General features: G+C 38.6%; 1 protein-coding gene and 1 long non-coding RNA gene across 2 annotated transcripts; one reads left to right on the forward strand and one right to left on the reverse strand.

The window, feature by feature from the left end:
- Nucleotides 1-10,025: 10,025 nt before the first annotated feature.
- On the reverse strand, nt 10,026-14,299 carry LOC107836792 (uncharacterized). Its single transcript, XR_001662748.1, has 3 exons — nt 13,862-14,299; nt 12,942-12,992; nt 10,026-10,893 (listed from the first exon to the last, which is right to left on the reverse strand). It is a non-coding gene; the product is annotated as an uncharacterized LOC107836792 (long non-coding RNA).
- On the forward strand, nt 12,379-22,305 carry chmp2ba (charged multivesicular body protein 2Ba). The gene is made up of 6 exons (XM_007557132.2): nt 12,379-12,791; nt 15,259-15,350; nt 18,168-18,362; nt 19,447-19,549; nt 19,739-19,845; nt 20,866-22,305. The coding sequence occupies exons 1-6, from the start codon at nt 12,758-12,760 to the stop codon at nt 20,983-20,985; spliced, it is 651 nt and encodes a 216-aa protein (XP_007557194.1). The 5' UTR covers nt 12,379-12,757; the 3' UTR covers nt 20,986-22,305.
- The last annotated feature ends 1,651 nt before the right edge of the window (nt 22,306-23,956 follow it).

Below are 23,956 nucleotides of genomic sequence, written 5' to 3' on the forward strand. Positions count from 1 at the left end.
TTGATGGAGTTCATTCATAAGGAGGGCAGTGGAACTGTGCAGGAAGTATCAAACCTGTGTAAAGTTCACAGTGCACATTACAGCACACAAATATGCACAAACTGTCTTGAGACAACCCTTTGGACCTCAGGGGGGGTTTCCACAAAACATCTGGAGCAGTTGGCGCCTCCACTCCTTTGCTCCTTAATGAGGCACAGAGAAGATTATTAGTGGTGGGTTTAGAGGGAAAAGCAGAGGGAGGAGAAGGGAAAGGACTAGAATTAAAGAGAGGGGAATTGTTTGCTTTTCCATCAAAGTGTCAGAAAGACCTCCAGTGCTTTTAGATCTAAAGAAACTTTATGCTTTTATTTAGCTTCCACCAACACAGATCACAGACGTATTTGAAGGAAACAAGGATCCGGTTTTGGGGATCCATCCCAAGGAACCAAAAAACAGTTCTCAAGGGTTTTGTCCTAGATACTGTGTAACTCTCGAAGGTAAAAGAAGATCAACGCCACTTTTTGAATCTTCACACTTTGAAACCGTCACAACAAAAACATTATTCTTAATGGTGTCACAGCATTGTCCCCCCCCCACCCCCCCACCTCTAAAGTAAAGCTGGTTTTAATAATATATACTCTCATATACTTCATACCTAATGAGCAGGTGTGTAATAACTCTGAGGTCTGTTGATGATTACATCTCACATTAGGCAGACTGCAGGATCAGGAATTTTGTGCTGTAGCTGCTCGGATTCTTTTGCCCCGGAGAGTCCATTGCGGTGTACACCTGCTTGTGTTTACTCTGAAGATGGCAGTATAATGATGATGATAACACTTATTACAAATACGAGATGAAAATGATTAACAATGTTCAGATATGCACGTAGTTCCTATATTGTAAATCAACACTCTTTTGTCATCAATAAGGGAGATTTTTCAATGACTATTTTTAGTGTTAAATGATAAAACGACAATGCAACAGAAGGACGTATTGGTCCATTGTTTATATTTATTATAAACTTAAAATGGGGAAAATAGCATTAGTCATGGATAATGTTTCCTATCCAGAATGCCTTTGGTATATTTGTCTAAAGTTCCTCCATAAAGGAAACAATTCATAATATTTGTATCTAAAACATTAGACATATGAACACCCTAGGCCGCAGTTCGATGATCGATTTTGTCATCGTTTCACCGGATCTGGGACCGTATGTCTTGGACACTCGGGTGAAGAGGGGTGCGGAGCTATCCACTGACCACTACCTGGTGGTGAGTTGGCTCCGGTGGTGGGGGAGGAAGCCGGTCAGACCTGGCAGGCCGTATAGTGAAGGTCTGCTGGGAACGTCTGGCGGAGTCCCCTGTGAGACGGAGCTTTAACTCCCATCTCCGGCAGAACTTCTAACACGTTCCGGGGGAAGTGGGGGACATTGAGTCTGAATGAACCATGTTCCGTGCCTCCATTGCTGAGGCGGCTTATTGGAGCTGCGGCCGCAAGGTTGTTGATGCCTGTCGCGGCGGCAACCCTCTAACCCGTTGATGGACACCTTCGGTGAGGGATGCTGTCTAGCTGAAGAAGGAGTCCTATCAGGCCTTTTTGGCTTGTGGGACTCCAGAAGCAGCTGATGGCTACCGGCGGGCGAAGTGGCATGTGGCTCGGGTGGTCGCTGAGGAAAAATCTCTGGCGTGGGAGGAGTTTGGAGAGGCCATGGAGAAAGACTTCCATACGGCTTCGAGGTGATTCTGGTCCACCATCCGGCATCTCAGGAGGGGGAAGCAGTGCAGCACCAACGCTGTTTATAGTGGGGATGGTGTGCTGCTGACCTTAAGTCGGGACGTTGTGGGCCGGTGGGCGGAATACTTCGAAGACCTCCTCAATCCCACCAACATGCCTTCTGTTGAGGAAGGCATGTTGGCATGGGGCATGGGGACTCTGGGTTGGACTCTCCAATCTTTGGGGACGAGGTCGCCGAGGTGGTGAAAAAGCTCCTCGGTGGCAGGGCCCCGGGGGTGGATGAGATCCGCCCGGAGTTCCTTAATGCTCTGGATGTTGTAGGGTTGTGTTGGCTCACGCGACTCTGCAATATCACATGGACATCGGGGGCAGTTCCTCTGGATTGGCAGACTGGGATGGTGGTCCCCCTGTTTAAAAAGGGGGACCGGAGGGTGTTCTCCAATTACAGGGGGTTACACTCTTAAGCCTCCCTGGTAAAATCTATTCAGGGGTTCTGAAGAGGAGGGTCCGTTGGATAGTCAAACCTCGGATACAGGAAGAGCAGTGTGGTTTTCGTCCTGGTTGTGGAACACTGGACCAGCTCTACACCTTCTACATGTGTTTTGTGGACTTGAAGAAGGCGTTCGACTGTGTCCCTCAGGGGGCCTTGTGGGGGGTTCTCCAGGAGTATGGGGTACCGGGCCCTTTGATATGGGCTGTCAGGTCCCTGTATGACCGCTGTCAGAGTCTGGTCCGCATTGCCGGCAGTAAGTCGGGCTCATTTCCAGTGAGAGTTGGACTCCGCCAAGGCTGTCCTTTGTCACCGATTCTGTTCCTTACTTTCATGGACAGAATTTCTAGGCGCAGCCGAGGTGTTGAGGGGATCTGTTTTGGTGGCCTTGGGATCGCATCTCTGCTTTTTGCGGATGATGTGGTCCTGTTGGCTTCATCGGGACGTGATCTGCAGCTCTCGTTGGAGCGGTCGCGGACGAGTGTGAAGCGTCCGGGATGAGGCTCAGTGCCTCCAAATCCGAGGCCATGGTCTTGAGCCGGAAAAGGGTAGAGTGCCTTCTCCAGGTCAGGGGGGTTGTTCTGCCTCAAGTGGAGGAGTTCAAGTATCTGGGGATCTTGTTCACGAATGAGGGAAGAAGGGAGCGGGAGATTGACAGGCGGATTGGTGCAGCATCTGCCGTGAAGCGGGCGCTGTACCGGTCCGTCGTGGTGAAGAGAGAGGTGAGTCAAAAAGCGAAGCTCTCGATTTACCGGTCGATCTACGTTCCCACCCTCATCTATGGTCATGAGCTTTGGGTCATGACCGAAAGAACGAGGTCCCGGATACAAGCGGCTGAAATGGGTTTCCTCCGCAGGATGGCTGGGCTCTCCCTTAGAGATAGGGTGAGAAGCTCGATCATCTGGGAGGGACTCAGAGTAGAGCTGCTGCTCCTCCACGTCGAGAGGAGCCAGTTGAGGTGGCTCAGGCATCTGGTCAGGATCCTGGACGCCTCCCTGGTGAGGTGTTCCGGGCACATCCCACCAGGAGGAGGCCCCGAGGAAGAGCCAGGACACGCTGGAGGGACTATGTCTCTTGGCTGGCCTGGGAACGCCTTGGGGTTCCCCCGGAGGAGCTGGAAGAAGTGGCTGGGGAAAGGGAAGTCTGGGCCTCCCTTTTGAAGCTGCTGCCCCTGCGACCCAATCCCGGATAAGCGGCAGAAAATGGATGGATGGATATGAACAGTTAACTCAAGGATCTAGTAAGGAAACGCTGAGAGTTATTGGTGTTATTGGTTGTATTTGTCTCACTGACTGGCCCTCATGTTACTTTGTATGCATTTCTATTGTGTGAGATTTCACCAAATTAGGCCAGATGCACTTTCGACTCCAGATGGCATTGTGCCTGAAAGAGGGATTGTAGCAAGCTATCAATATTTATGCTGTAGAGAAGAAAGGAAAAGATTCGAGCAAACAGTTTGCACACTGATGGTTTGTGTTATGTGTGGTTTGTGTGCAGCTTTGCTTTGTAAATCTGAAGGCTTAAAGCTATCTTCAAGTCTTTTGGTAATGATCACGTTTGTGTAAACACATATTTCCAAAACTACGTGGCCCATGAAAGAGAGAGGAAGACAAGTGTGAAGTGTCAAGCCCTTTAAAAGTCAGCTGCAAAAACAAAAGCACTAAAACACATACACAATAACAACACTAACCAGCCACTTAATTGGGTACACCTGTTCAATTGTTTGCTAATATTAACAGTGCAGTCAGCCATTCCTATGGTAACAAGTTCAAGCATCTTGATGTGAGGAAGGCAATTTCCTGAAGTTTCAATTACTTCAAGAAGAAAAGATTTAACCTTGAGAGTTAGTTTTGCCTGATAATCCCATTAGATCAGCAGCAAAGCTGAGAGCAGCTTGTCTGGCACCAGCAACCAAAGTTCAATGTTCAAAATCACATAGAGTGGATTGACTAAAAATAACTTATAATCCAGGGATTGGATGTTGTGTGGACAAAGTGCCTTTTAACGTTAAGGAGAACAGGTAATCTGCTTCAAGATGACAGAAAAGGAACAATATCTCAAAACATCCACCCATTTATATCTATTTAACATTGTAGATTTCTAGAGGGGCTGGCAACTGTATCATGGCCCCAGCAATCAATCGGCATGAATTGATGCCATTTTAAAACCATGAATATTTTTTTTCTACCCAGAGTAAAGATCACCAATAATGCTTCTAGACAACAATTAGTAAGGCATTTTGGTGTCTGATCATCTTCTATTACCTCAAAACTGTGACTTTCAAACAGAGATAGGTAGGTACAGGACAGTGCATTCAGAGAGTTAGGGTCTTTTATACCTTCTTCTTGTACATCCTAATTTTTTTTTCCAGCTATGTAATTTTAAACCAGTAGACAAAACAAATAATTTCTCAAATGTCAACATTAAATGATTTCATGGGTTCAGTATCCTCTGTTTTGAACTGTCTTCATGTGGAGAGGAGTCTAACAATTAATTCATCTCAAAGAACAAAAATATTTGCAATTTTGGGATTTCAATGATCATCAATAAGGTTTGAACAAAAAAAAACAAAACAAAAAAAAAAAAGAACACCTAAGCACTAAAAAAAAGAGTCCCAGCTTTTAAAAGACCTAAATATGAGTCTTGATGTGTAATTGCGTTTCAGGATGATATATAACAACCTGGTGGTGTCATTTGCACTTTAATGAAGAAAAGAGTCATTTGTAAGTTAATGGAAACAAAATTTAAATGTCAAGCTGAGGAAAAAAAACAAAACAAAAGCACTTACAGAGTATCCATTAGCTCACTGATTGGGTTTTATTGTTCTCACCATTTTTGCAGTTTCTAGACATAAATGAGATTCTTAATTGTGTTCTTTGGAAAAAGAAAAGTACATCTTTTTTTTTTACACTTTGCATGCTCATGTGTTGGTACCAATGAAATCTGGCCATTCTAGAGCAACCATCGGACATGAAGTTCAGAGTCGCCCCACTGACCTTGTGTAAAAAGCGTATAATTACACAGTCCATCCTCCAGCTTTAGTTCCCATTCTGCATGTGTAAAGATAATGGCAGCTACTCAGGCTACCAGGAAGAAGTTAATGAAATGATGGAGACTCAAAGGCAGGGTCACAGCAGAGAAGAAGAACTCACTTCACTGATGTTGCTCCTCTTCGGAGGGTCACTTCAGGAAAAAAGTTTTCTTTTAAACAAAATGACCATGGATTTAAAAGTTAAATAGGACGGTTCACGGCAAATGTTAAGTAATAAGTTGATGTTTACACCAGACATTTGAATTTATGCTGCTGAGATGTGTGAAATTAATCATGAGTTGACTTCGAATAGGATTTTGCGGTTAACTGTTAGTGTTTAAAATTTTAATGGATTTTTTTTTGTTTAAAAGACCGACGTATTACGAGTTGATATCTTGTGTGACTGTAATAAAGTGCTGTCCAGCATGCAGTCTGAATAAAAAAAAAACATGAAGGAAATACGCAGAAGTTATTTTTGCAGGCAATAATGTGAAGGTGATATGTATGATTATTTTGTTTTTGTGCCTCAGTCACAAATATTAAAACAACATTATGTTACATTCTGTGACTCAATTGTATTACTTATTACAAATTAATATGATAGACCAACATAAACAATCATATCATGGTGAATTTAAAGGAAATCTAGGCTTGCTTCTTAAAATCTAGCATAAATCTGAAAAGTGTGACATGCATTTGTATGTCTGAGTGTACACCTTGAAGATCAACCTTTCCCTTCAATTACAAATGTTGTATTTTTTGGTAGGTTTGCATATGTAATAACTGAACTGTCAGTACATTGTTATTTGGAGAACATCAAAGACACAGACCCACAAGCTCTGGACTTTGACTGAGCCATTCTAACACATGCAAGCTGGGCCATTCAAGGTGAACCAGTCTAATATCTTTTGTGGCATCTGAGAGGTGTGCGTCAGCATTGCCCTGCATTTAGCCCCATACGCCAATCCATTACCTCTGCCATGCTTTTCTATGCCCGCAGAAGAAAGGCCTCCCTACATTTCTATGCTGCCAAGACCAAATTTTTGTGTGGGGATTGTTTGGATTAGAGGTCTGTTACCATGAACCACAAAGCTAGCAACAAACCTCTAAAACACTCTGAGGGTTAGTATGAGAGTAAAGGTAACCAAATATAAAATATTTGCACACTATACTTTTCAGATTTTTATAAGTAAAATGGTTTTAAAACCGTTTATCATTTTCACACATCATAAAACAAAATAAATGAACAAATAAGTAGGCTCTTTTACTCAGTGGCTGTAATGTGACAAAGTGTGACAGAAATTCCAAGGGTCTGAATACTTTTTAAGGCACAGTGCAGGTCTATTGTATAATTTGGTGAAAGCCTAATGATCTTTCAAACATTGTTTCACTGAGATTTGGAACTATGATTTCTCTCACTGCACAGCATAGCCACCTATCTTATTATTAAATCCTCCCACATCTAACGTTGTAGACCTCATCCCCGTTCTCCAGACTGAAGGACTCGTCCTCTATTGCCCTTCCAGGCTTAATGACTCTAATTCCCTCATGCTAATGGTTCGTCTGATCCTGGACCCCTACTGGGACCACCAGCCCACTTCTTGTATTTGCAGCCTGGCTCGGGGGCAAGAAGGACCATGGACCAGAGAGAAGGAAGAGAGAGTTTAAAAAAAGAGTTCTGGTTTGACACGTGTAGGGCATACTCTAAAACAGATTGGCATCCCCAGGCAAAAAAGAACCTGTAGGAAAAAAAAAAAAGAGCGTGTCATTGAATGGTATAACCGAGTGGGTGCCCCACTGAGTGTGAAATCCAAAAAAGGTGCCAGCAGCAGATTTAAACAATAACACCTTACTGTTTGACCTTACTCACCAAACCAGCAAGCCTTTAGGATGTGTATGTGAATGTGTGTGCATGTCTGTGGCTCATCACTGGTCATTTGTATGTAACTCCACAACTGCATCCAAGCACTACATCTTCTATTTCTTTTTTTTTTCTGTGGTTCTGTGTGTGTGTGTGGGTGTGTGTGTCATGGGAGGCTGGGGAAGCCGGGAGTGGCAGTGGTGATGAGCAAACACTACAGGGTGAAATAATCTCTCATTACTCGCTATTCCCCGATGCTGCGCTGCGTCGGTGAGCGCAAGTACATTTGTCCCACGGGCAAAGAAGAGTGGAGTCACTCACTCGATTTATTAGACCATCCCAAATTCCCCTGCCCTGCGCCTTCCCCGCTGCTTCCTTTTCCTTCCTCCTGCTCTCGCAGACACCTGCTGTCATCCATATGTCCTGTTTCCTCTCCATCACTTTGTTTATGATCAAATAAACATGTCTCACTTTTTACTTAAATTCTCAAATAGACTGTTTTAAAACAGGATTATTCCACTTCTCTGATTTATTGCTTTTAAAAATCTTTAATCGTTGTAAATAGGCGTACAGCTAAACAAGAAGAAGTAGCTTACCTGAAACAATTTTGTTTAGTAAACATGCAAAATTCAAATTGAAATGCCTATTTAGGTTGTGCCAAAACATAATGTGCAAACAGTATCAGCTAAAATTATGTTGTCATTCAAAGGAAACACCTCAAAACAATACATGAATATACTTGCTTTAATTTTACATTTCACTCCATATCCATGAAAAAGTACATAAAAAGTCTTGAAAGAAGTTAATTTATTTTTAGACAGTCCCACCTGACAATAAAATTTTGGAAAATAATAACCTTTACTTCTATTCCTTTTATTCAGTGGGGGTAAATAAAAACAAAAATAAAAAAATACAAATAATTCTTTGTACGTTAAATTAAAAATTTAGGATCTATTCCGATGTGAACCTATTTGCTTTCAAGTGCCATACAAACCTGTGATAAAGAGCATAGCACCCTCAACCCGTCCAGTTAGATGATTTAAATATAGTGACTTTTTCCAAAACATGTGGCCAATCGACACAGAAATGGTTTAACACAAACAAAATCCAGCTTCTCCATTGCCATTTCAGTCTGCAGAGCAAAGTCCTTTAGAAAACCTGAGCAATGAGCTGAATAGCAAATAGCATAAGACAGGACTTGAAACTGTGGACGATCTAGAGTAGGGGTCTTCAACTGCAGTCCTCGAGGGATGGTGTCCTGCAACTTGTAAGATGGGTTTCTGATTCATTGACACACCTGAGTCAAATTATCAGAACAAAATGTTACAAGTGCTGCCTTAGTAGAAATAAAAGGACAGTGCAATGTGAACAGCTGCGGTACCAATAATTATAGTGTGAACAGGATTCCCACCAACCAGTAAAACAAGAAGTCCTAGTGAAAGTAAAAGAGCAATTTAAGGATTGTTGGGGGTTGTAAATTGTAAGCCTCAAGAGGCTGATAGAGAAAACAAAAGCAGTGTGCAGCTTCAGCTGCATTTGTGTTAGACTGAAGAGGGGACTTTGTGTTTGTCACACATAATGCTGATATATCTTTGTGTCCAAAAAAGCACAAGAACGCTCCTAAACTTGAGTTTTCTCTTCTCTTCAGACAGGTTGTCTAACAACCTATGTGTTGTCCTTCTGTTTGACAATGTCTCTGCTGACATATCAGTGGTGAACCCACCATGTATCCGTCAGAGTGAACAGGGACTCCTAAAATCCCAAATCTCCCATTGCAGCTTCTGTCTCTCTGTTCATGTAGACAATATTTCAGCCTGCAGTTGCTTGACAGGTGTGAGGGGAATAAAATGACATATTTTCACATACTTTACCCCACTACCACTCAGAATTTATTGTATGTTTGTGAAACAGGGAAATGAGATACACACTGAGGAGACTGTCGGGGATTTCATAAAATTCCAATGCAAATGATAAACCGTGATATACGATCAGATCCTTTGTTTTGCTGAAATACGGCACCAAGCTCAGCTCAGCTACAATAAAAAGGAAGCATCTCAGGAGCAAGATTGCCTGATGTCTTGCACTAGTTTGGAAGATATTACTTCTGCTTCCCATTAAATCATAGTGCAAATGCAGGGCCTTGCAAAAGTATATGTGTATAGTATCTAGAAAATTTCAGCATGTTGTCATAATAAAACTAAATATTTGCCTTGAATAATGATGTATTGTATCCAACTTTTTAGTGATAGACCAAAACAAAATACCACATATTTGTGAGGAGAAAATGCAGAAATACCTTTCTCTACACTTACATCATCATGTGTTTCAGGAGCTCCCAACATTTGTACATTTAGTTTGTGAAATGGAAAGGGGGGCTGAGTGCAAATAATTGAATTCAGTTTATCTATGCAGCCCAAGTTCACAACAAATATTCTATTCTTTGTACTGACAAATTTAAATTCAATTATAAACTTTCTATTTTAATCATAGTTATCAAACAATGCAGACAAGTTCCCTTTATTATTCAATTTGACAACACTTGGCTGATTGCGTTATGTCACAACTTAGATTAGGTTAGAATAGATTTTTGTAAACGTTTGAAAACTATCACTTTTCTTCTACTTTTGGCTACATAATTCTTTTCTATTAAAATAATTGCTTATACTTGCGAAATTATAAAATGCGAAAAGATTCAACAAGTAAAAATACTCGTGCAAGAGACCTTGGGAAAATTTTTTAAATTTGGTGCTCAAATTACACCTACAAACAATCCCACTTAAAGTGGTTTGAAACATTTAACTATTTTTTTTTTTTAATTATTATTATTGTTAGGACATAATTGGGCTCATATCTAAGCATCTGTCAATGAGTTTGAACCAGAAAAGAGAAGCAAAAGAAACATCAGAGAAATAATTGCAAAAATCATCAAGTGAAGGTATTTGTACAATTTTTTATTTATTTATTTATTTATTTTTGGCTGATCCCTCAAAGCCGAGGAGCTTGGTGTACTTTATGGCTCTGACTCCCCTCTGTTTGTGGAGAAATCTAATTTCACACATGATTGTTTCTTTCTCTCTGCTGGGTCTGTGTGCAGACACACTGTAGTTAGTGCCTTAGCATTACGTTCTAGTTTGCTCGAGGCTAGATCACCCGGTGAAGGAAGAGAATGGGTTTACTGGAAAAAAAAACTAAGTGGAGAAAGTAGGAAACAATCCGATCTATAAAAGCAGTGAACAAAGAAAAATAAGGATGGACATGTTTCCTCACGTTTCCATTGTTTCTTTTTTTATCCTTTGTTACATTGAAAAAGGAACAAGCTTAAAATATAAGAGTAATAATTAAAACTAAAAAAAATCCTCAATATGATTGAGTACTTCATTGTTTTGATAAAATAGCAATTTGTCCACAAAGCAGATAAAAAATGACCAAATTCAATTTCTAGGTACTGATTTTGCACCTACACTTTCAGCCGGACCTCTCAATGCTTGGGGCTAGATTTATCACCACCAGGGCCCTTTGATGATGAGACCATTTAGCTGTGGTCCCTTTGGCCCTCCTCTGATTAGTGCTAAACATCTTCTCTAATAACCTTAACAAGAGTAATGCCTCAGGACAACATGCCGATGCACAGAGGCAACTGTGCATTCACACATACTGCCCTCCTTGGAGATCAGGGAAAAGTGCTGAGGGCTACCCATCTTCCTCTTTCAAAGTCACCCTTGGCGTCTCACATCGTTCCAGGATGCGTCCCCACACGCTTTTACGGCTTGTCTTCTGTCTCTTGCATTCATTCCTGTTCTAACCAAAACACAAAATTGAGTTGGTTATGGTTCAAGAGTCCCATTTGTCCCACACAAACTTCCTCTCAGTGTTAATATGACACAGGAAAAAAAGGAATATATGAATACAAACCAGACTGGATAGTTTAGCTCTCTTCTGGCGATAAAAAGGCAAGAAATGAAATTTGGAATGCAATATGTGATACTGCTCTACTGGGAATTTCATGGACTGTCTTCAAAAAGGGAAGCCACTTCACTGCTCTGTGCTCAAACACAAATAAATGTAATGTACACATGCTCTGTAGGAAAAAGAAGCTAATTATTTTTAGTTGCACTGATGTCACCGGCACTGAGCTATCCAAACTTAACTTGTTTAACTTGTTCTGACTCTTGTCGACTCACCTGCAAATGTTGCTGACTTCAGCTCAGCATTTAAGCACTGCCCACCTACAGTATGTACTTTAGGTGTATTATCTTTTTGTGTGTAACTGGCTGTGATTTTCTAGATAAATTGTATTCGTATCCCTTGAATGTTATCGCATTTTGTTGTGTTACAGGCATTTTGCTGGGATTTTATGTAATAGTCTAGAACATAAAGTAGCACGTAATGTGGACAAAATTTTAAAATAATATTGATTTCAAAATTTCTTTATCTTTTAATACAAATTTTACAATGTTGGTCATTTAGGGCTGTATCGTGTATCAGCTTTTACTGCTGATACACTAAAAACCTGGGGTCATTCTGAATGGAGTTTCTGTATTCTCCCTTTGCATACATGAGTAATCTAGTTTCTTTATACAGTCCAAAAAAATCACTGTTATGTTAATTGGTCTTTCTAAATTGCCCTTAGGTAAGAGTCAGTTGCTGAGCATGGTAATTTGTCTTCAGTGTCTAAGGGATGCTTTGTGATGGACTGGGAACCTGTCTAGGCACTCGCCCAAATCTTTGACCCTGCAAGGATAAATGGTATAGACATTGGAGTGGGTTTTATTCAAATGCATTAAGTTTTTTCAGACTATGTGTAAAAGTAACAGTAAAACAACAACTCATTTCTCCTCTTCCACACTGATGAGTTGTAACTGGACAAAATGTGAATAAGTTCACCAAATATGATTATGTGCTTTATGTCAATTCCTGTGAATATAGAAAAGGTACAGAAACAAAGTTGCAAAGGTCATATTGGGAAGATTGATACATTTAGCTGACTTGACTTCATTTGCTTTCTTAGCCTTTTTATCCAGATAAAAAGGGCACATTTCTGTTATATCATTAATAGACTTCCGTCTATTTGCTGCATTCAAGAGACACAAGGAGTATGATGTCAAAGAGAATTATGAAAACAACTTATCCAAAATAGCAGACTAGATTTGTCAGTTATTCTTTGTAATTCTGAAAACAGTACATTGACTGTTCTGTTCAACAACTGATGATACTTTCATGAGAGGGTTTTTTTTTTAATTACTGTTATCATTAAAATAATTGACGGTAGTAACAACAATGCTTAAATCCCCAACGGTTTTTTCTAACTGGTTTTTAGTTCAGAAGGTAGAGATAAGATACCAACACAAAAAATAGTTTAATTTCATCTTTACCACCCAAAAATAGCTCGAACTTATTGTTATTCTTTTTTTAATTTGGCATTTTTGGCAAACATATTCAGATGAAATAGACTTTTCCGCGGTACACTTGAAAGCAGCACAAAGGTCCCGCCGTGACGCCAGCTGAGGGAGGAACTCCCGACAGCAGAAGTCAACCAGGAAACGAAGGCTGGTAAAGCAGACGTACCGTCCTGTGCTGACGGTATAGACGAAAGGAATTAGTACTGTTTAAAGTACACGGTTTGAATTTAATTTCTATAGTTAGTTATATACAGAGTAGAGACATGGCTTCCCTCTTCAAGAAGAAGACTGTCGATGGTAAGTTTGTTCTGTGTTACAAAAGCTAGCTAACTTGTTTTTAGCCCGTTTGTTTTCAGCCTATGTGTTCTTCCCGTTTGAATTAGCTATCCCCAAATAACTCGTTGAACCTGTTGTTGGTTTTGTTGAGTCACCAGTCACGTTACTAACCTGGAGAAAGCGTCGAAAGGCTCCCAAACTACCCGGATTCAAGGAAATAACCTAGGATAGGAATGTGATAGTTAAAATGCAAACAAATGACTTAAAAACGTCAAAGAACTTCTGGGTTTCTCACCACATAACCGAGGAATAAAAGTAAACTTATTATTTGAGGTTGTACGAAGAGGATGTTTTTATTGTCACTCAAACTTAGAAAATGTGATTTTATGTACATTAATTGGAATACAAAACAAATGGCCCAAAATGAATGTCATTGAATATGCTAAAAGTATATTCAATGACAAAACACCGGATATTTACAAATAGTCCTCAGTCGAATGTTTTGAACACTTACGTTTGTGGTTACGTTTCTATTTTTTATTTCAGACATAACATTTACCATTAATAATTCTGCTTAAACTTGGTTTTGCTAACTGGGTTTTTAGTACAGAAGGACTACAATAAGGAACAAGAGAGGGAAAATTACAATTGCGTAATGAATTTGAAGGGTTGTTTAACTATGACGTCTTGGCATGCCGTCATCCTCTAACCTATTAATTTTAGTAACCCGATTCTTGAAAGCCTTTCAGTATGAATATTTTAATAATTTCTTCAGGCAAGACAATCAGCCATTCAGAGTCAATATGGAAAATCTGACACATTTTTCCTAAAAATGTACAAATCAATTATTCTTTCCCAAATAGAACATAAAAATCTAATATCCACTTCTTCACTTTTTGTAAAATAAAATAAGAAAAAATGATGTATGAAAATCTGAATTAAACTATAGATCCAGGCTCAATGGGGAAAAAAAGGCATAGCAGGAGTAGGAAAATCTTTACACAGCATTGCTTGCTTACTCCTCCCATCCCTGTCATTGCAGCCTCACCCACAGCAACAATCTGCATACTGTACTCACTGTGCTCCCTTACCTTCACAGTATGTTGAGCTGTCAACAGATCTTCTTTAATGCTGGCTTTTCTTTTTCTCTTTTTTTTTTTTTGACGTTTCTTGTCTCATGCATTTCCTGAGTCTTCCCTCACCCTTTCATTCTCCGGACAGAGAGTTTTTGGATTTTTTTTTTTTTTCTTGCCCTGTGTCTGGTCGTCGGAGGGGTTTCTGGCCGATTTTTAAATTTACTTCCCATGGTTGGTGATGGGGGGGAAAGATCGCACATATTTGTAGGATGATATCCCTCCCACTTTGATACGTTGGCGGCACGTCACCTTATACGCACTTATGCATCATCCCTACAAGTGGTCCACTGTAGTGATGTGATTCTAACTAGTTTATCGTTTGCTGACTTTGAAAGAATCGGCTTTATTTGGCCGTTCAATGCTGCTTTCTCAGGATGTCATTCAGTTATGAAATAAAGCTTAAGAACTTGTGTAAAGCTGTCTTTTTTTTTGCTTTTATACTCCTAAATTATATTTTGTAATTTTTTTTTTTATTGAAATAACTATTATAATATTTAGTTATGATGGTGCTCTAATAACAGAAGATCAGATCAACATTTATATTCTAAAGCAAATTGGTTTTTTTCTGTTTATTAGGCGTGTTCTTGATTTTTTGTTCTTTTTTTCATTTTTAAAATCACAAAATTCTCCTTCTTTAAATGCATATATTCATTCATTTTAAGAAATGATAAAACATAATTAAAATTCAAAAGCATGCCCACTTAGACTTTGAATTGACAATCTCAAATAAATGTTTTTTTTTGTTTGTTTGTTTTTTTAACCTGGTAGCCGTGTGAATTATCCTGATTGTTTTGTTCTGATTAGTCAGCTCTCATTGTGTGACTTCAGGATTGTGCAATATTTCACATGATGCTGCTTGGAGCTGACTGATTCAGTCTTGGTGTCAGCTGCCAGAGCAGTTGCCACAGTTGTCGGTGTGTATTCAGTGTGTTGCTGGTCTTGCTGTGGTATTTTGGATGCAATAGACAAAGACAATCAAACAAGCCTACTGCAAAGGTTAAAACTATTGTGCTTTAGATTTCTTTCAGTAGCCATGCTGCAGACCATTGACTTTATTGTAAGAGATGAGAAGTGTTTGCTTTTTCTTTTGTGTATGTTTTTTTTTTTCCCTTTTTCTTTTTTTTATGAAATAAGTAACTAACAAAAGGTTAATTTACCTATTTTTCTAGTTAGCTTTTATCTAACGAACATGTATTTATGTATTTTAAGAGTGTTTATCATTGTCAAAAGAATGTTTGATGGTTTGCATCTGTTTGTGAAAGCAAGTGAAGTGCATATTTTCATATGTTGGCTTTTGTTTTAACTTTAATAATTCTGCCTTGCTGTCTTACTTGTTTTTACATTTTCGAAAGACGTCATCAAGGAACAGTCTAAGGAGCTGCGAAGCACTCAGAGACAGATCACCAGGGACCGAGCAGCGCTGGAGAAACAAGAGAAACAAATGGTCAGAATTCACACACACTAACCAATAAAGTTCAAGAAATGGAAAGTAAGAAACAATGTCCATGCAGAGCATTTTTGTTAGATTTCTACATATTGCATCAAAGCTTCGAGGACCTCCAGCAGATGATGCATACAGAAAAAGTCCTAGAAATCCGTTTAAATCTCCCTTTCACCACTAAGGACTAAACCCAAGTGGCTCATGGATCTAAGTGAAAAGAAGAGAATGAGCCAATGTGGGGGCTTTGCTCCAGGCAAGCAAAATGCACACGCTCGCTCCATGAGGCCACATGTAACGTACGGCTGTACGTTACATGTACAGCCGTACGTTAACGTACGGCTGTACGTAAACTTACTTCGTTTCAGTAAGATGAAAGAAGCGTAGAGTGTCTTCCTCATTTAGCTGTATTAAGTAAATATCGTGTGGGACATAATTACCTCCCTTGGGAACCCCATTTTTGTTCTTCATTAATGCTTTCCGCTAATTAGTCTGGTCTTTAAAAGCTTTGTTGTACACCCTGAATTAAAAGGATCCTGGTTGACAAATGAAAATTACCTTAATCTGCAAGTTAGCACAATCATAAGGGTCCCCCATTGTGCTTCCAATAAGAAAATGTGCCCACTCTCAGATTTATAGGCACAGCCTTTATTAAAAGCGGCAGAGAACCAAAGATTCAAAGTATGTCTTATTATGATGTATATTCTATTTACACAAGGGAACATAAGAGCAAAATGAAATGGATGTGTTAAAATGAGTCAAATTTTACAGTCAAAGTAAAAGTCTTCATATATGCGTATTAATATTTATTGAGGTGGATTTATGCTGCGTGCCAGCTTTATTGCTTTTTATTTGCCATAAAGTTAAGGAGGGCCAAATTAACTTTGATTCTGTTTGAGCAGCTCTCTTTGTTTATTTTTGGACAACTTATTTTTCAGATTGGAAGCTAATGCTCACTTTTTACAAAGCCACGACCTTCCAAAACCAATTACCCCATTTTGATTTGTCTTTAAGAACTGTACGACCAGTGTTCAAAAATGTTTAATTCACGCCTTTTAGCCATGAACTGTCATTAATTATTTAGATTAGGAGTAGAGGAGTCATTCAGTGAGTTTGTCAGAGAGTAATGGTAGAGTTTCACTCATTTAAAACAAAGACAGGATAATTTAATGAATAAATTATTAATTTATCAGATTATGAGCACGGTTCGTACAGCTAGCAACTATAAACATTCTCTGTGCATTATCTTTTAGGGATGGGTAGTCATTTCTTTCTGCATAAAACCGTTGACTTAACAAAAATTCCCAAGTTTGAATTTGATTATAAACTGTATTTTTTTTTTCTGAGAGCAATAGACATTACAACAGCACAATAAAATGTAACCACACTGACAACTGAATCTTTATATTTATTTATATTTTAAAAAAAGTTATCAAAAACTGTTTTTTTTCTAATAATTTAAGTTCAAGTTTTGATTTCTGAGGATATCTGTCATTAAAAAAACTCTGCTTTCTGTATCAGTGTTTAAAAGTATAACATAGAGCTGCTAAATACGTAATTTTTTTTCTGTAAAAACTCAGACATGGCAAAGGAGTGAACTGATCATCATCTACCAAAGTTTAGCTCTTTGTTGGAGCTGAACGGCCCTCATGCCTCCTACAGACTTCACTTATTCTAAAAATAGCTGAGTCTTCACCCAGTAACCTCTATGCCAAAATGTGTTGTTGTTGATAGCACTTAGGTGTGTTCACTGACTGGAGAAAGGTAGGATTTTTGAGTTTCTGACCACATGGGCAGAGGTAAAGGCTTATTAAGCTGAAAATCATTCAGTTCTGGATAACAGCTTGTTAAAAAAATTGAAAGCATTTACTAATGTTTTCTGCAGATGGTAAAAAAATAAATAAACAGCATCGTACATTTAGACTGCTTCAGGAAAAGCACAACAGCCTCCCAGCTGAGTGCTGCATTAGATCGTGTTTAGGAGGGAGGAGCTATCCATCACAACAAGGCTCTCCTCTAGATATTCAGACTCCAATCAATACTACCAACAGTGCTTTCTTCCCCACTTTTTCTTTGTTGATATGTTGAGCTTTTCTGACATTGCAGTTGGTAATGCAGCTTATTTCCTTACAGTTCAGCCCCAATTTTTGCATTTAAATTATTTACAGATCAACAAATATGAACTGAACTTAATGCATTTGATAAATGACAGTCCATTAATGTTTTGTGTTAAGAGGCCGAAGAAAATAGCTGAGTGGAGTGTTTTTTTTATGACTGTATCAAATATAAATCATTTATTATTAGTTATTTCTTCCATGCTTTCAGCATGCAAGAAATAAACAATACACTCTGGAGCCGAGGGACCGGCTAGCTTACTGTAACCCTCAGCTTCTGCCTCATCTCTTGGGATGCTCTCACACTCTCAGGCCCACACACACAATCTGTGAAGGCAGCAGCATATTTCCTCATGTTTACTGAAGCTAAATGCTTGGCTTGGCTTGCCAGCGAATAGTATTTGATCTAAAAGACGGTATTTATGGCGTCTTTATTTATAAACATCTCTGTCGGTCTGGAGAGATTTATGAATACAAACACATATAAAATGTGAAGTGTGTCTGAAGATATTTATTTTATTTATGGAACAACAACTAATATCTTGAGGGTAGGTCTGAATTGACAAGAATATTAAGAAAAATTAGAAAACAAAAACTTCAAAGTTCCAGTCAAAACCATTGAAAACCATGTTCGAGGAGAAAACAAATTAAGATTGTACTTGGCCTCGTGCTTATTTATTTATTTATTTTTCTTTTTCTCTCTCTCCAGGAGTTGGAGATCAAGAAAATGGCTAAAAGTGGCAACAAGGAGGCTTGTAAGATTCTTGCCAAGCAGTTAGTTCAGCTTAGGAAGCAGAAGAACCGGACGTACGCTGTGAGCTCCAAGGTTACCTCCATGTCAACGCAAACTAAAGTCATGAACTCTCAAATGAAGATGGCTGGAGCCATGTCTACCACAGCCAAGGTAAAATCCTACACCATATTAGCTGCTCTGAGGTCAGATGTGCTAAATGTTTAGGAATTACTTCCACTCACATATTGTACATATAAACACCAAGAAAAATTATCACTTGTTTTTTGGGGATTTTTTATTTTTTTTTGTCTTGACTTTTTTTTGTCTTAATGGAAACATTTATAAGAAAATGGTTATTATACAAGCTATATGTGTTTTAAGGGAAGTCCCAGCATTATTGTTAATGAAGTGTGACAAGCATTTAATGGCCAGGAGCGAAGTATTGTACAACCACACACTGACAGGTTAAATGTAATTAGGCTTCAGATTAATGGAGGGTGATGAGGTGTGATCGCTTTAAGACAAAAATATTAACAGCTTAATATATGCACTAAGTTTATTTTGACACAAATATATGGGTGCAGTTCTCTATGATGGAAAGAGAGAGAAATATTTGAACCAATGGAAAAGTGCGTCAGTCAGCAGGAGATAAGATCTTGGGTATGATGTCATCCTCAGTGACCCAAGTGGGTCACATTTATGTTTGTATGACATGGAAAGGATCAGTCTGTGTTTAGACCTACCTGCTGCTCTTATCTCTGCAACAATGGAGGCAGTACGAGACGTACAGCCTCTTATCTAAAACCAAACCAATACCGTATTTTCCTGACTGTAAGTTAGACATTGTTCCTAGCTTGGCTGGTCCTGCTACTTGTGTATGTTTTTTTTTTTTTGTTTGTTTTTTTTCTTCCCCTTCATGACACATTTTTTATTGATGTAACTTGTACTCTGGAGCGACTTACAGTTAATAAAATACGGTAGTTTTCCACTAAAGTCATTCTAAAGTCATTCCAATAAAAATTGGGTGTTTTTATTAAAAAACACCCAATTCTTTATGGAAACGTAGTGATTAGTAAGTTTTGGCTTTATTTATTCTTTTAAAACAGCCCATTTCTTCTTGATCAGCTGGGCAAGTATTCTAACAAACCAAGCATGAAAGTATTTTTATGCCTCTTTGAGCAGTTTTTACAGTCTGCACTGCTCTTTCAAGAAAGCTGAAAGAGATTTTATCTCACTTCCTTTCTGTCGTTTGAAGACAATGCAGGCCGTGAATAAGAAAATGGATCCGCAGAAGACACTGAAAACCATGCAGGACTTCCAGAAGGAGAACATGAAGATGGGGATGACCGAGGACATGAGTAAGCGCACATGGTGCACAAACGCATGTGGTGTTTATAAGCTTTTCACAAAGATTTAGAGGGTTAATATGAGAATGTATGTTTGGTAATAGATACAAGTAAATAAAAATCAAGATGAAAGTTTCAATTTGACTTTTAAATTTTGTGTTTGTCTTTTTATTCCCCCTCCCTATATCTGTATCTGTCCAGTCAACGACACTTTAGATGACATTTTTGATGAATCTGGGGATGAAGAAGAATCTCAGGACATTGTCAACCAGGTCCTGGATGAGATCGGCATCGAGATCTCAGGGAAGGTAAGACACCGACTCTGATGTCGTCTATTTGAAGTTACTCTAATACATTTAAGCCCTTATGCTCTCATCATTACCTAAAGGAGAATCGCAAACATTTTTGGGAGGATAAAAAGAAACGGGTTTTCTGCTGATTTTTACAAGCCTGTCTTTTCTAAATGAGGTAAAAGCTCTTGGCTACAAAAACAACACACTCTCCACATGGCTTTTCTTTTATCGCTGTTAAAATGCATAACAGCTGCCGCACGGTGGGGCTCGCCTACAGCTCTTCAGGCTCAAGCCATGTTACTGCCACGCTTTCCGTCTGCTGTGTGTCTGGCTCCCCCTGGGGGGCTACATGAATTATTACCTCTCTGCACACTGCAGAAATCCACACGTCGTCCAATAAATGTACCCACAGCTGCAGTGAACATAGAGACAGCTTGATAATATTATTCTTTGTCTATAAAATACTGAAAGGAAAAATCTTTCATCAGAGCTCCGGCAAAGCGTGGAGCTCATTAAGGTGGAGAAAACAAAATTGTTCAGTTTAAAGTAGTAGAAATGTGCTAACAGTGTTTCATACGAGAAAATTATTTCTCCTTTTTTTCATTTTTGTTGCATCGTATTTTATGCTTTAAAATTTCAAAGCACTTGTACAATACCAGGTATTCTGTGTCACAAAAGGCTGCAACACTGGATGGTTTACCATCAAAGATTTGGCTGCAATATGTGCCGACACTGGAATCAGCTATAAACTCTCTAAAATACAGCAGCATTTATGATTTTTTTTTTTTTTTTTGTACAAAGTTGCCACGTCTTCTCACACATTAGTTTTCTAAAATCTCTGAAGCTGTCATCTCAAAGAAAAATATCTTATTGTATAACAGATACAGCTCACCTATTGTCAATTGTATTTTTTACTTATTTTTCTGGTAGGGTGGGAAAGCAATCCTTTATACTTGGTGATTTTTAAAAAAGGCTGTGTGATTGTTTAATAATTCTTCCTGCTGATGGGATTTCCTGCCAATCTTCTGGTTTCAGATGGTCAGAGCACCAGCTGCAGGAAAGAACGTCCCCGGTGCCGCCGCTGCCTCCTCCAAAGGCGCCACCATTTCCGACGACGAGATCGAGAGACAACTTCGAGCTCTGGGAGTGGATTAGTTCTCTGCTGTGTTATTGTTCAGATTCTAAGCTGGTGCAACTCAAAACTGTTTGATACGGACTCTTGTCGGATGCACTAGTTTTGTCATTGTTTAAAAGCTGCATACACTATTCTACACACACAAAGGCAAAAAGGCAGAATTTCCTCACGTTGTTATGCATATTGCCTTAAAGTTCATTGGACGTGTATTTATGAGAAGATATTTATTATGATACTGGGAAGGCCACAACTTGGCCCAAAGAACTATGGTAATCTGTCTTTGGAAGGGCTAGAAATGCAGTTTGGAAATGTCTTTTCCATTTGGCTGTTTGGCCAGCAGTTAGTTTGTCCTGTAATCAGTGACGGATGCTCTTTCTCCAGAAAGTTTTAATGCAAGACTTGGTGATTAAAAACAGCTTTGGGGTTGTCAATAAACAGATGGCTCTTGCTTTCTTTTTCTCAGATCATTTACCTGATGTTTGTGTTGCTTTGGGTTCATTTAAACCCATCTGACTCGTTTTCTCTGAATGGATCCACCTCCATTAGAACTCCCAGTGGACAATTTTGCTTTCTTTTGTTATCGCTTACAGGACATTTACAGCCAGGTGTTAGAATAACCATCGCTAACTTTGCCGCTAAAGTTTAATTCAGGCTTAATGGAAGACTGGCAAGATTTTAAATTAATTGTCTGTTGATGTAAAGTAATTAAATAAGGTTTTATTTGGCTTCTAGGCTGTTTGATTTAATCAGCGATTGCAGAAAAGCGCTGGTTCTGCAGTCTCTTTTCTCTCTCGGCTGCTGTGCAGTTACTTTCTTTAGGAATCGTCAGCTGGCTCTTACAAAAGAAACTACACACACATGCACACTACAGCTACAAAATAATGGACGCGTATGTTGAAATGACACTGTGATTTAAAATGTTTTATGTCTGATTTTCCAACAAAGTGATTTGTTAATGTCAGCAGTTTCAGGCTCTGTGAGAGAGACGGTAATATCTATTCAATGAAACATTGTATCTTTCTCTCTCTGGCCGTTTAGTTCCACATCGTTCATTCAAAATGAACTGAAAATGTCACTCTTGCACGCGTGCGGCACACATAGCCCAACACACTCCATTGAAGTTTTGCTCATTATTTCTTCCTCTATCATGCACCAGTCTAACATAATTGTAAACAGAATTAGGGTCTTAACAGATTTTGATGAGTGCCGTTGCCTGGGGGGGAGTATGTTTTCAAAGGCATGCGTACTCATGTTTGTTTACTTCTTTGTCATTGTAAATTGATTCTGTAAAAGGTTTATGGCTTTTATAAGGAATAAAGTTTCCTCAGGTACGATTCTGATTGGTTCTCATACTGCTTTTCCATATGACGGGTCCCTCACATAAAATGCCTTATGTGAGGGAGAAAGTTAATTTTGAACTTTCTTATGACACCAGGTGTCTGTCTCAACCAAAGTGTTGAAAGAAATCGTGACAAGTTGACTTTTATTATTTCATTTTTCAGAAATAACATCCCAGGAAATGAAATGTCCATCCCCTTTTTGCAAAAGTTTTGTTTTTCTTTATCTTGAAACACACACAAAGATTAAGTTGAAGTTCTTCAAAAATTACAATTTCCTCTGGTATATTTAAAAATAGCAAGTTGTCTTTTTTTTTTTTTAAGGTCATGCAACATTTGTGATTAAAGTTTTCTGTAGCTGGACTGAGTTCAAAGATGGCTTGTTAGATTGTAAAGGCTCCAGACTTTTATTTTTGCTGTATTGTTCTTAAAAGAAACAAAGTGAGTTTGTTTGGGATCATTATTTTTACTTGGAACATTTATTTCAGTTTCAGCTTCTTACCCAGAATGCCTCTGTGCATTTCTATATACACCATGCTTTTGATTACATGACGTCAGTTCCATATGTAGAAAAACAGCTGGAAACGATGGTGTTATCACCATCGTTACCCCAGAAAATGTTTTTGCGGATATTTGTTCTATTTCTTCTCCAAATATGGTATTTAAAATGACATCCAAAGATTGCATCTCACCAGACTTTATCCTAGCAGTCTGGTGAATAAAGTCTGAATATTTGGACTGTCCAAATATTCTGCAGCTCATTTTAAATTATCTTCATTCTTTTTTTTTTTTTCTTTAGCAGTGCTGTCTGAGTACACTTTTTGGCACTATCCTTTGTCTTCCATTGTTTCCAATTTTTGTTCCTTGTGTCACTCTAAAGTCAGTGAGGGGTGGTGATGATCATTACTGGTGAGGCAATGGCTTTTCTGAAAATTTTCCAGATTTAGAGAAAAAAACATCTAATGGAAATATCTAGATATATGCTTGACATATAGTAACTTGCTCAAGCATTTTGCATGGAATGAAATAATGCTTAAATATTGTGGAGGTCGAGACAAAGACCCGTTTGATCAACATGACGAAAGCAATTGAAAATGTAGGAAGAAGCAGAGAACTGAGCCTGTATGATGTACAAAAGCTTTGCAATTTGTTGAAAGGAACATTGAATTTTTTTTTTTTTTTTTTGATGTGTCCAAGTAACAAATTGATTTGAAAATTAAACAAGTAGTTTTGAGAATTTCTATTCTGTTCTGAGAAATGCACCAACTCAGCAACAGAGAAAAACTGTAGTTTGGTTGTTGCTGACATCTAGTGTGAGTTTCATGTCAATGCCTTTATTAGAAATATCCTGAGAAAAATACTAACTTAATATGTATTAAGCCTAAATTCCTACAAAATAAATTCTGCACATTAATCTATACAAAAAAAAAATGTTTTTTTAGAAGTATGCTGACAAGCCAATGATTTTGGCTCATTTCTGTATATATGGCAACTTTTACCAACATTTCCATCATATGGTGCTGTTACAAAGCAAAATATGACAGCTTAAAGATTCATTAGCAAGCAATGTAATTGGGGAGAGATAGGGTGAAATGCAATTATTTAGCAAGTGAATGAATTACAGTAATTCCAAAACCCTTATTTGCAATGCAGA

The sequence above is a fragment of the Poecilia formosa genome, unplaced genomic scaffold (assembly GCF_000485575.1).
Source record: "Poecilia formosa unplaced genomic scaffold, Poecilia_formosa-5.1.2 Scaffold84, whole genome shotgun sequence".
Classification (NCBI taxonomy): domain Eukaryota; kingdom Metazoa; phylum Chordata; class Actinopteri; order Cyprinodontiformes; family Poeciliidae; genus Poecilia; species Poecilia formosa.